This window comes from Poeciliopsis prolifica, unplaced genomic scaffold (assembly GCF_027474105.1).
Source record: "Poeciliopsis prolifica strain line A6 unplaced genomic scaffold, Auburn_PproV2 SCAFFOLD087, whole genome shotgun sequence".
Classification (NCBI taxonomy): Eukaryota; Metazoa; Chordata; class Actinopteri; order Cyprinodontiformes; family Poeciliidae; genus Poeciliopsis; species Poeciliopsis prolifica.
The window spans coordinates 1,155,826-1,167,672 of NW_026562462.1; the positions used below are offsets into that span (position 1 = coordinate 1,155,826).

Consider the following 11,847-nt stretch of genomic DNA (forward strand, 5'->3'; position numbering starts at 1 on the left):
TCAGACACTGTGGAGCCCTTTATGAAAACAGAGCTCCTCAACAGTCTGGAGACGTTTTACATAAACAAGGAACCCAAATCAGGCTGGGTAAAAAAAACAAGCAGTCTCTGGTGTTTGCAGATTTTAGACTTTAAAAATGATCACTGTAGAAATATGAACTTCATTTCTATACTTTAAAGACTGGCAAAAAAACAGGACTCAAACACTGAAACATTTTCTAATATTTTCTATTTTCAAATTGTACAGATTCTTATTTTCTACATCTATTATTTATATTCTATATAAAAAAAACATATTTTTAATGTTTTAAGATTTTATGGGTGGATGGATATTAGTGGTTTAAGTTAAGGAAATAGTTAAGGAAAATGTATTATAATTAGTTTCAGTTTTTTAATCCTGACGGTTTAATTTATTTTGGCACCTGTTAAAATACATTTTAAATCATGAAAATACCAAACGAGGTAAATCAGAGCATAGATTTGATTGAGAAAATAAACCAACTCAGGTTAAATTTAGATTTATTACTTTCAGAATGCTATAAAAATAATGCTTATTATACTGATCTGTAATCAAAAACAGAAATATAGATACTTTATTGAGAAAACATCTGATCACAGCAGCTTTTACAACACGAACAGAAAGTTTATAACGTAAAACACGATTAATCAGAACAAACATTATATCAGTGGCGAACCCTGATATAATATCAGGTTTATTTCAAGTCAAATAATTTTAGTTAACACGTAAAACCAAAAGAGGGCAGAAAAGCGATTACAATAATTCCAAGCAACCGCAGAAGCGAAGAAGAAGAATTCCGGAAGTCCTTCTGTTGTTTACTTCCGTAGCGCCCGTTAGCAGTAGCCTGTCATTCGGAGCGGCTTTTGTCCAGAATAGTCCAGATATTCCAGCCTCTGCCCCGAAAGGCGACATGTCTCGGTCCCAGAAGCTGCGTTTGTTCGTCACTCAGCGCCTGAACGCGGCGGTCGAGGAGATTTTGGCGGCTTTTGAGGAAACCATCATGAAGTACGAAGAGGAAGCCGCTCTCAGCCAGCAGGTGATTTCCCGCCAACACGCGCTGCTCTGCGCCCTGGACAAGTCCGTGATGGAGGCACCGGCCGCAGGTGAGCCTCCACCTGTCCGTCCACAGTGGATGATGGGACATGAAGTCTTTTGCGATGCAGACTTTCACCAGCAGGGGGAGCTCAAGTTATCCAGTTAAACGGCTGTTAGTATTCCTCAGGACCTGAGGCGGGTGTTTGAATTTATACTTCTTAAAAATAAATGAAAGTCTTTTTAGGCACGTCTAATTAAATTCATTTAAATTGTTCTTTATTTATCCCTGAGGGAAATTAGATGTCGAATCTCATGTCATCCTAGAATCTTCACCGAGATGCTGTGGGCAGTATAGCAGTCAGTCTTACAACAAATCTGAGGAAGCCTCTGATTGAAGCTTAATTTCTGGGCAGCTCAGACGATATTCCACACAGTAACGTCCTGGACGACACCATCAGCCTTTGGGAAACACTGCTGATCCATATGCTGCTCCTCTTTAGAAAACCAGGCATAAAGATGTTGGCGACTCTATTCTTCTCAGTGCTACTGCTCTGTATTTTTACTTGAGAACAGTTTTTGTCTTCTATATCCACCTCTGTCTGTAGAGCGTCTGCACCAGGAAAGTTAAAACAGAAATATTGTGAAGTGCATCAGGAATATGAAATTCAAAGTTCTTTTCAACTTCTGTCACGTTAAACCGAGCTGATGCAGCTGAACGCTCACACACAGAGACTAACAAACACACATCCGACACACCATGAAGGACAACTTTTATAAGGTTGAAACGATTAATGGTGATTAATCGGGTATTGAAATAATCCCCAACTAATCTTGTACTCTATTAATTGTTAACTGTCGTATAGACTCTTAAAAAAGGTTATTTGCTAAAAATAAAAACCTAACATACAGTAAAAACACACCTTTTGCAATCCAATTATTGATTTCTTAATCCAAACATTAATCAACAGATCATTCCTACATTGTATCAAGCCAAAACTTTGAGCTTTTCACACGTCGTTAGAATATTTTTATCTGCAGATTCTATAAATGATCAAGATTTCACTAAATAAATAAAATGTTATTGCATTTTAAGCAATAAATTATTTTCCTATTTAAAACAAGGGCTAAAATGTTTCTTTTAAATATTTTTAATAGGCTTACGTGAAATATCTGCAGAATGTGTCAACTTTTTATGGCTCATCACAATAATCGATAATCGATTACCGCAGTAGTTTTTAGTTGCTGTCCTAGTTTGTTTATATGGAAATGCTCTGCCTGAACTCAAAGTGAATCTCATATTTACTTTTATTTTTTCCAGATGTCTTCACACAGCAGCTGCTGGATCCCAGAGACGACCTGCTCCTGACCCGACTGGACCAGAACCCAGACCAGAACCTGCTCACTGAGCCTTCCTGCCATGTTGAGGTTAAACCCGAGGAGACTCTCCCCGCTCTGGACGCGGCGGAGATCATCGAGTTCACCTACAGCTCCCGGCCGTCTGCGCGGCTACGCAATGGCGTCCACCCCGTGGCTGACCTGGACCCGGACGTCCAGGTTGTGTTGTCGTCGGAAACCGAAGACAGCGATGACTACAGCAAAGGCTCGCCTGAACCCGGGTCAGCTCCTCAGGAACGGCCGAGTCAGCATGGCGACGTGTTCAGCTGCCAGGCCTGCAGTCGCACCTTCGGCGCCCGCAGGTTTCTGTTCAGGCACGTCAGAGGCCACCTCCAGGACCCCACGCCGGTCTGCGGTCTGTGTGGGGAGCAGTTTGAGGTCCCTTACGGACTCAAGCTTCACCTCCAAACCCACAGCAAGAAGAAGGTTCTGAAGAACCGAAGCAGAACCCAGAGAAGAGCCAGGCGGCTCCAGCAGGTCTCTGTCGCCAAAGAGCCGGAAGCCCAGAAAGAGGAGAACCCAAACCAGACTGGCCTGAAGAAGAAGCCCCGGGGTCGGGCTCGGAGCAACAACCAAGAGCCAGACAGTCAGAAAGTTCTGAAGAAAATGAAGAGGAAACTCTAAACCTCTAATCCCAGATTTTAATCCAGTTTATTCCACACTTATCGACTGGAGCTTGGTTTATCTTTAACTTCTGGATTTTCAACTCCTATCTTTGGTTTATTTGGCTTTTCTACTTTTAAAAGTACTTTTTTTTTCTGGCAAAAAATTCCAGAGAAATTCTGACTTTTTCCAAAAATCTGACTTTAATCTTGTGAGAAAGTCATATTTTTACCATTAGTTCATTTCTGGTTCATTTCAGAACCAGAAATCACGTTAGTGACTGAAACACTGAGTTACTTTTTTTTTTTTTATCAGTTATGTCTCAGATAAAATAAAGTTTAATTAATTGTTCAATGCAGAAATTTGGTTTCACATTAAAAACTTTTGTACCAGTTGAAGTGGCTCAGAGATTATTGAATTTCAACTTTCCTCAATCTGAGAAATCCAGTTAAAACTTTTATTAAAAATAGAGAAAACGTGTTTATATATCAAGCTTTATTCAGAATTCAATCCACAAAAGTAAAAATTTTAAATAAAGTTATTTTTTTCTTTTAAAACAGATTTTTTGTATAACAACGAGTTAGAATTAGTGATGGGTAAATGAAGCATTTTGACCCAAAGCAAAACTATTGATACTGTATTGATGCTGTGTCACAGAATACTGACACCTGCTGGACATTAAAATCCCTACAGGAAACATGGTTGACAAAGTAATCTGATGATCTAGTGAGTCTATACAATAACATTTAAGTTATTGTATTTCATTGTATATTGTATTAAAATACGTTTTTCAAATTTAGTCTGTTACGCTTTTTTGACATAACCTCCTGCTGGAGAAAAAGTGAAGTAAACAATACATTTATATAAAATAATTTATAAAAAGCAACTGAGTAATTTGTAGAATGGCTGCACACCTGAGTTTATCCTCGGTGTATCTGGGACTTTGTTCTGATGCTCTATGATGGCTCAGCACTGAGGAGGTGGATTTATTTAAATAAGACAGTTTTGTCAAAGATATGCAAATCTTAACATGCAGAACATAATGTGAAAGTAAACTAAGCGTGAATTTCAACTGAATTTGGATTCATTAAAACTGAAAAGAACTTGATGAAACAACAACCAATGATAACCAACACCTTATTTTCTGATGTGAGATCAAAATGGTCCAAACTACGAAACCTTTCGTTTGCCTTGAGGCTCCATAGTTGACGCTGTACCATAAAAGATCCCGAATTGTTTTGGGTCCCGTTGACATATTCGCTTTCTTATAAACACAGTTTGGTGTTTGGTGCGCCAGTATCGTTTCTGAACAGTTCCTGTATCGACTGACTTGCTGAAAGCAATACGCGCACCGACACGGGGTTTCGTCTAAAGGCTTGACGCATGCGCCGACGCACCGGTGTTGCTGGACCCAACACTAGTTAGAATCATTAATATTGACGATCAGATCAGTCGAGATGCTGCAGGAAATAATTGTAGCTCTCAGTAATGGGAATAAATAACTAATCATCCGATCTAAACGCTCCAGAATCAGAGTTCTGTTCGGTTTTATCTGCAGGAAATGTTTAAAAGCTTTTGAATCAATTTTTGTGTTTCTGGTGCAGGAAACAAATAATTGATGAGAAACTGTAAAAGAAGCTGAAGTTTGTTTCAGTCTAAGCTGATTAGCGTGACCTCGGCTGTAGCTCATAGGTCAGACCCTGCACTGACCTGTGACCAGGTTTCTTGTCCCTGTTCTTGGAGTGAATTTGGGCTCTGCATTTGGTTTGCTTCTGGCTCGGCTGTTTCTCATTGGGTCACTGATTTTCTGCTAACTCTTCACCACAAGCTCTGTCTGACATGCTATGCCACGCTGTTGTTCTCACCTTCTCCTCATGCTTTATGACCATCGCTGGTTATTTCCCCACGGCGAGCCCCATGATCGGGTTTCTCTCCGGCTCATCGATGCCGTTGTTGCTCCTCTTGGCGGCGTGCTGAAGGTCTCGGATGTAATTCTTCCTCTCGATGCGGTGACCTCTGCTGGAGTTGAAGAGCTCCAGAGCTGCCGTGGCGTCCAACCCGTCCACATCGATCAGGTACCTGCAGATCAAGTAGCCGGTGCGGTTCAGCCCGTGGGTGCAGTGGACTCCGATTAGCCTGTTGTCGTCTGGGTTCTCCCTCAGGAAGTGCCTCACCGCACGCTTGAAGCTCAGGATGACTCCGTTGTTTGGAACGCGGTGACCCTCGGTGGGGATCTTGATGTAGGCGCAGTGCTGCGGGATGTCTGACACTGAGTAGTACCTGCTCGTAAAGGTGAGGTCGATGATCAGACCGAGCTCCTGGTTCTGCCGTCGCACCGAGTCCAGCAGGTCCCACAGATCAAAGGACTGGGAGGCAGGAAGTTGGCGGTTCAGGGCGGCTTTTAAAGGAACCTTGAAGGGAATGAACCTGGTTCCTGGGATCCTCGATCCAACGGGACAGTAGTCCAGCCACCGATCAGGAACGCCCGTGTTCTTCTTCTTCTTCTTCTGCTGTTGCTGAGACATCGCTGCGCCTCGGATGGTTCTGTTCCCAGCTGACGCTTTAAGACCTAAAACACAGAAAGATCCACAAAGCCACAATATCAAACTTAATGTCAGTATTTTAAACATATTATTTTAGATATTTGTTGAAACTGTTGCAATGTTGTGACAGTGTGAAACATAATCTACTTTAGTTAAAAAACTACAAAACCTTGACACTTCAAACCAGATTATTCTCAATGAATAGCGGAGAATTTAAAGCCATGTTTGCGATTTGTGAAACGCCAGTAAAGGTAGATTTCAGACTCTTCTTGCATCTGGATCACACCAAAACTGCTCTAATTCCAAAACTACAACAACTACTGGATTATTCTGATCTAATATCAAAATATATAAAACAATGTATGGGATTTATGAAACCTTTATTTAATTTGTGAAGCTTCACGAAACTTCAGATTGCTATTCACACTCGTTCCATGCCGATTTCTTCAAATTCAATTTTAATTCACTTTATTAATCTCAGAGGAAATTAAATATCAGTGTAACTCATTGATTGTTCACAGAGTAATTGTAGATGGTGATGGCTGTTAGAAGGAAAGGTCTTCTGCAGCGGTCTGTGTTGCACTAAATCTGAAGAAGCCTCTGACTGAAGATACTCTGCTTTCCCAAGACAGTCTCACGACAGGGGGTTTGTATAATGGCCTCATCAACTCCAACTCCACTGCAATTAGCAAACTGCAGGGGGTCTTATTATTTCCTTGTCTACTTATTCAGGTGGGCTGACAGGAGTCTCTCTAGGACCTTCCTGCTGTGGAATACTAGGGCTACTGGTCTGTAATCGTTGATGACTGATGGGTAATATTCTTAGAGCAGAATAAACCAGTCCAGGTTTGAAGTGTCAAGGTTTTGTAGTTTTTCAACTAGAGCAGATTAAATAACTTGAAGGTGGTGAAAAATTAGGTAGAATCGCCCTTTAACCATTTTCCAAATCGGAAACCAACTTCAGCTTTGTGGTTCAAAACCTGAACCAAACTTTCTTGGAAAAATGTTTTGTTTTTATGTAATCATGTGAAGAGCGACATAATTTAAAAACATCACCTTACTTTTCTTCACACGTAAGAACATCCTCTGGTAATATTATTTCAAAAGGTTGTTTCTCGAAAGAACTGGCAGAAGGCAGATGAACTCAATCACCAATTAGAGATGATGAAGGCAGTAAAAAATTAGGTTCGATCGCCCTTTAGGCATTTCCCGAATCTCAAACCAACCTCAGCTTCGTGTTTGAACTCAAATAACAACCAAAAAATAAAAACCGTATTTCGACAAAAGATAAAAATGTTAACATAAATCGTTAAACTTACCTAACAACGCACTATTTCGGCAGATAAACCAACTCATCAGAACTGTTTCCTTGTTGCCCTAGAGATGACGTCACGCCCGCGCCGGAAGTTCTTCGTTCTGTTTACATGTCACCTTTTTGTTGTGTTTAAAAAGCTCTTAAAAATGTCCAGAAAGCGGGCAGAGAGCGGCAGTCTGAGGGCCTGTGTGGAGCAGCAGCTGGCGGCCGCAGCCTCGGGGGTCCTGGGGCTGCTGGAGGAGCGCGGCCAGGCGGAGCTGGAGGAGCTGCGGGCGCTGCTGATGAAGCGGATCGCGGCGGCCGTGGACTCCATCCTCACCACGTTCGAAGCGAGCAGAGCGGCCGGAAGAGGGACTCTGGAGCCGGGAGAGAGGCGGAGAGGAGGCCGCGGAGAGCAGCCAACAAGTCCGTGAGCTCACAGGGATTACATTACACCCAGAAAAATCATATTAAACTCATAAAAACATCATCCAGAGACTACAAGTGGAGCTTTCAGCCATATATTAACACCATATATTAACAGATCGATTTAAGAGTTTATCCCTGAATGGGGGTAATATAGGAGTAATAAGCAACCAGATAATAATAATAACATTCATTGTCATTATAAAAATATGTAAGATAGTAGGATTCATAAAAATACCGAAAATTGTTTAATTATATTGTTTAATATTAGATATCTAACCATACCAGTTTCTCTAATATTGTTTTTAGCCCTTTTATTTTTGTATTTAGCCAAAGTTCATTCGTTTCTGTTTGTTTAGTCATGTTTTTTATTGCTTATTACATGATCATAACATTCATTTTTTTGTGCAATAAGTGGAAATAAAGCACAAGTATTAATAAACTTTAATGTTGTCACATTTTTATGAAAACATTAAAGTTTTCACATTTTTGTGAAAACATTAAAGTGCGTTTCATTTGTGTGTAACATGATGATTTCATTTTTCCCAAGTTATAAGTGAAACAATCTGCCATTAAAATTTGAATTAAAATTTTAATCAATTATTTTTAAAACAAGCTCTTACGTCTTTCTGAAAAATGACCTGTGAGTTTCTTTTGACATATTTCAAGGTTACTAAGATATTTAGAATAGAAACTGAACCGACATGCTAGGTGAGGTTTGTATTTTTTATTATTATCAAATGCAGATAGTATTATCAGCAATTTGTTGTTTATTTTCTTTGCAGAACTGTGTCTGTCTGTTGGTGTTAGGAGTCAGCCTTTCCAGAGACCATCTGGTTCCATTTCCAGACTCGAGCAGCAGGCGGCTTTTCCAGACGAAGACACGGCAGCTGAGGAGGAAGAGGATGATTTTGTTGCAGCAGACGAAACATCTCCCAGCTGCAAAGTCTGTGGAAAATCCTTCGACACGAAAGGCTTTTTGATCAAACATGTGGAGAAACATGCCAAGGAAGAGGCGAGTGGGTGCGGTGTGTGTGGGGAACTTTTGGAGTCCAGCGCTGAGCTGAAACGGCATCTTCAGACGCATCGCGACAGCTGCAGGACCTGCGACTTCTGTGGCAAAAAGTTCCCCTCGATCCGAGCTAAGGAGACGCACACGCGGCTGCACACCGGTGAGAAACCGTTCAGCTGCCGCCACTGTGGCAAAGGCTTCAGCCAGAAGGGCAACATGATGACTCACCTGCAAACCCATGTAGAAGAAAAACTCTCTGAAGACTTTGTCCACAGTGTTTCACCAGAGCAAGACATGAAGACCGACAGTGAACAGACGGCGTTCACCTGCAAAGTCTGTGGAGCAGACTTCCTAACGACCTCTGACCTCAGGAGACACGCCCGAACCCACAATCAGCCGACCAACAGGACCAAACGCAGAAAGCCGAGTCTGACTCCTTCTCACTCTTGCAAGGTCTGCGGGAACGCTTTCCACAATAAAGGGAACTTACTGCGACACACAGAGACACATTTAAATCACCCCGATCTCCTGTGTGGCGTCTGTGGAGAGCGGGCCGAGTCGTCCGAGAGCTTGCAGCTCCACATCCAGAGTCACAGAGAAATGAGCAAGGCCTGCGACATCTGTGGTGACAACTTCAGGGACATGGAGATCCACATGAGAACGCACTCCGGGCAAAAGCCTTTCAGGTGTAAAGACTGCTGCAAGGATTTCCCCAGGAAGAGCTCCCTGGAGAGACACCTGAAGCTACACGCCGGCGAGAGGCCGTACATCTGCGAGTTCTGCGGAAAGACTTTCATCGAAAGCACCGTCCTCAAGCGCCACATCAACAGCCACACCGGCGGGAAGCCCCGTATTTACACTTGCGAAACCTGTGACAAGAAGTTCACCATGAGCCAACATCTGGACGTGCACAAGAGGATCCACACAGGGGAGAAGCCGTTCCCCTGCAAGGTCTGCAGCAAAACCTTCAGGCAGATCGGCAACCTGGACTCCCACATGAGGATCCACACGGGCGAGAAGCCGTTTATCTGCAGCCTCTGCGGGAAAACCTTCCGCCAGAAAATCTCGCTGGAGACGCACGAGCGTTTCCACAAGAAGGACAAGGCGTTCGTCTGCCAGGTGTGCAGGAAGGGCTTCGTGCAGAAGATCGACCTGAAGAGGCACATGCTGACGCACACCGGCGAGAAACCCTTCAGCTGCCACGCTTGCGGAAAGAGCTATCAGGAGAAGCGCTCGCTGGAGTCGCACATGAAGGTCCATGCGGGGGAGCAGGCCGCCAAGGACCCGGCTGTGATGTCACACATGAAGCAGCTGGAGGCGGAGGTCCAACCTCAGTTCACTCAGCTGTGATCTGTTGCTGTTTGTACGTAACAACTCAGCTCTTTCCCGTCTGATATAGGAAAAATGGCACAAAACAGGAAGTCTGCTCTCACATAAAGAGACAAAGCTTCCTGTTTCTGATGCTTTCTGACATCACCTTACATTCTGATTTAAAAGCTTAATGATTAGTCACAACAGAAATATTTTTATTGCTTCTGTTAGTGAATAATTGAACATTTCTAACAGCAAATTGGAGCCATTTTTACTCTTGTCACTACTATTATTCATTTTGAATGAATTTTGCTCAAAAATCCCTTGAAGTTCAGTTCTGTGCTTTAATGTGTGCAAAAAACAAAAGTGAGCTACAAATAGCTACTTTGAGGTGATCTGCTGTAAATATTTCACATTTTGGTTTAATTTGTACATTTAACTTTGCTCCTGAACTTGGAGGATTTTAAGAGTTTCTGTTAAGCAAAGAGTCGACTTGTGTCATCTTTACTTTCATAATAAACATTTTTATTGTAATTTATCCAGAAATAGGGAAGAAAAGATCAGAACATTTTGGATAGAAAACCAGTAAAATAACAACACTATTCCTATGTTAAGTAACTCTTAGTTGTTTACTGGAGTTATTTATAAATTAATTGAAAGCGTTATTGAAGCTGACAGAATAATTATTTCTACTAATTTTATTGACATCAAAGCACTAAAAATTAAATTCTGTAAACAGTTTTCAAAATACAGAGAAATCTTTAGTTCTTAACTTAATTCACAGTTATTATTTGTGTCAATTCCTAAAAATACCCAAAAAGAACTGTTTCTCTCACAAAATATGATACAAACTATTTTTAAGATTTTATTTTTTTTCCATTTTAATCTTATTTAATCCTCGTTGTGCTTTAAGGAGCATATTTTCTACAACTTTTATGTTTCAAAATTAATCATTTCCTAGACACAATTTTTAATTTTTATTTTTTTATCAGTTTCTTTAAACAGTTTGGGCCTCAAACTAAAACAATCAGCGATGAAAAGGTCATGAAAAAATATTTTCTACAGCCCATAAAAATCTCCTGAGTTGTTTATTGTTGTACAAGAACTTTGTAAAATAATTTAAACTTGATTCTTTTTTCCCCAGTACTTTTACTCATTCCTTTTTGAAAAGGAATGAGGATCAAAAATTTGACTTTTGCTCACTTATTAACATCTCTTTGCTGTAATCACAATTTAAACTTTTAAAATTGTTTAGTGCACTAAAATTGTGTTTTTGCTTTTCCCTCATTGTTTTGACTGAGTAGTAGCTCTTAGTGTTTTTATTTTTCTGCAACTTTAATGTTTGTTTGACTTTAACAGAAAACTTTTATTTTGCAGCACTTTTATTTGTAGTTGTATAATGATGTGGTAATGCTGGATTGTCTTTTATCCTGAGTTAATTCTGCTAAAACTGTGTGAAATAAAAAAAAAATAAAAACGGTTTGGTAAAATTTTGATGGCGATTGTAATTATTGGCTTTATGTGATATTTTCTTGCAAACAATGGTTAGTAGAAATGGAGAGTCAAATCACGATGAAGAAAAACGTAAATACCTGGGGAATCAGATCGATGACTGAACAGAAAGCAGACACTGCCCATCCAGCAGGGGTTGCTGTTACGATAACAGTAAATGTAAGCTTTGTGTTTTCATGTTTATTTACATTATAGACAAACGCAAACACTGTGCTCCCACCTCTTATTTTTAATGGACAGTGTTGTTACATATTACATTGTATTTTTAAATATATATAAAACTGTTAATACATTCGTACTTTTGGAAATAGTGGATTGTTTGATTACCTTAACCAAAAATGTCAAAAAGCGTGGAAATTATGAACATTTACATTGGTGACTATGAAACTTACCTAATATAATACGACTAATTGCCAATACTTTGCCTGATGTGCAATATTTTCATGAAAAGCAAAAATTTATTATCAAACACTACATTCTTTCCAACATGTTTTGTGATACATTTCCAGACTAAATCACTGACAGTTGGGGGTTGTTGTTTGTGTTAGTTATATTTTACTGTGTATTAATTATTTAGAGAAAGCTTTTAAAGGAGACGCCTCTCATTTTGTTGCTTATAAAACGTTTTTTCCCATATAATAACTGGTGGATTTCTAAGTTAGTTAATAAAGGTATTTACAGATTCCTCCTGACCAGCA

The 11,847-nt window shown here is 40.4% G+C and overlaps 3 protein-coding genes across 6 annotated transcripts; 2 read left to right on the top strand and 1 right to left on the bottom strand.

The window, feature by feature from the left end:
* The first annotated feature begins 856 nt into the window (after window positions 1–856).
* On the top strand, window positions 857–3,140 carry LOC129353279 (zinc finger and SCAN domain-containing protein 5C-like). The gene is made up of 2 exons (XM_055022543.1): window positions 857–1,121; window positions 2,372–3,140. The coding sequence occupies exons 1-2, from the start codon at window positions 929–931 to the stop codon at window positions 3,070–3,072; spliced, it is 894 nt and encodes a 297-aa protein (XP_054878518.1). The 5' UTR covers window positions 857–928; the 3' UTR covers window positions 3,073–3,140.
* LOC129353280 (RNA/RNP complex-1-interacting phosphatase-like) lies at window positions 993–6,984 on the bottom strand. Of its 4 annotated transcripts, none has more exons than XM_055022545.1 (3): window positions 6,914–6,984; window positions 4,917–5,620; window positions 993–1,663 (listed from the first exon to the last, which is right to left on the bottom strand). In XM_055022545.1, the coding sequence occupies exons 1-2, from the start codon at window positions 6,948–6,950 to the stop codon at window positions 4,947–4,949; spliced, it is 711 nt and encodes a 236-aa protein (XP_054878520.1). In that variant the 5' UTR covers window positions 6,951–6,984; the 3' UTR covers window positions 993–1,663; window positions 4,917–4,946. The 4 variants fall into 4 exon arrangements, with proteins under 4 accessions (XP_054878520.1, XP_054878523.1, XP_054878521.1 ...); XM_055022548.1 differs by lacking the exon at window positions 6,914–6,984 and adding an exon at window positions 6,651–6,750; XM_055022546.1 differs by lacking the exon at window positions 993–1,663 and adding an exon at window positions 2,754–2,805.
* Window positions 6,978–11,110, top strand: LOC129353277 (gastrula zinc finger protein XlCGF57.1-like). The gene is made up of 2 exons (XM_055022541.1): window positions 6,978–7,314; window positions 8,100–11,110. The coding sequence occupies exons 1-2, from the start codon at window positions 6,978–6,980 to the stop codon at window positions 9,674–9,676; spliced, it is 1,914 nt and encodes a 637-aa protein (XP_054878516.1). The 3' UTR covers window positions 9,677–11,110.
* Window positions 11,111–11,847: the final 737 nt, after the last annotated feature.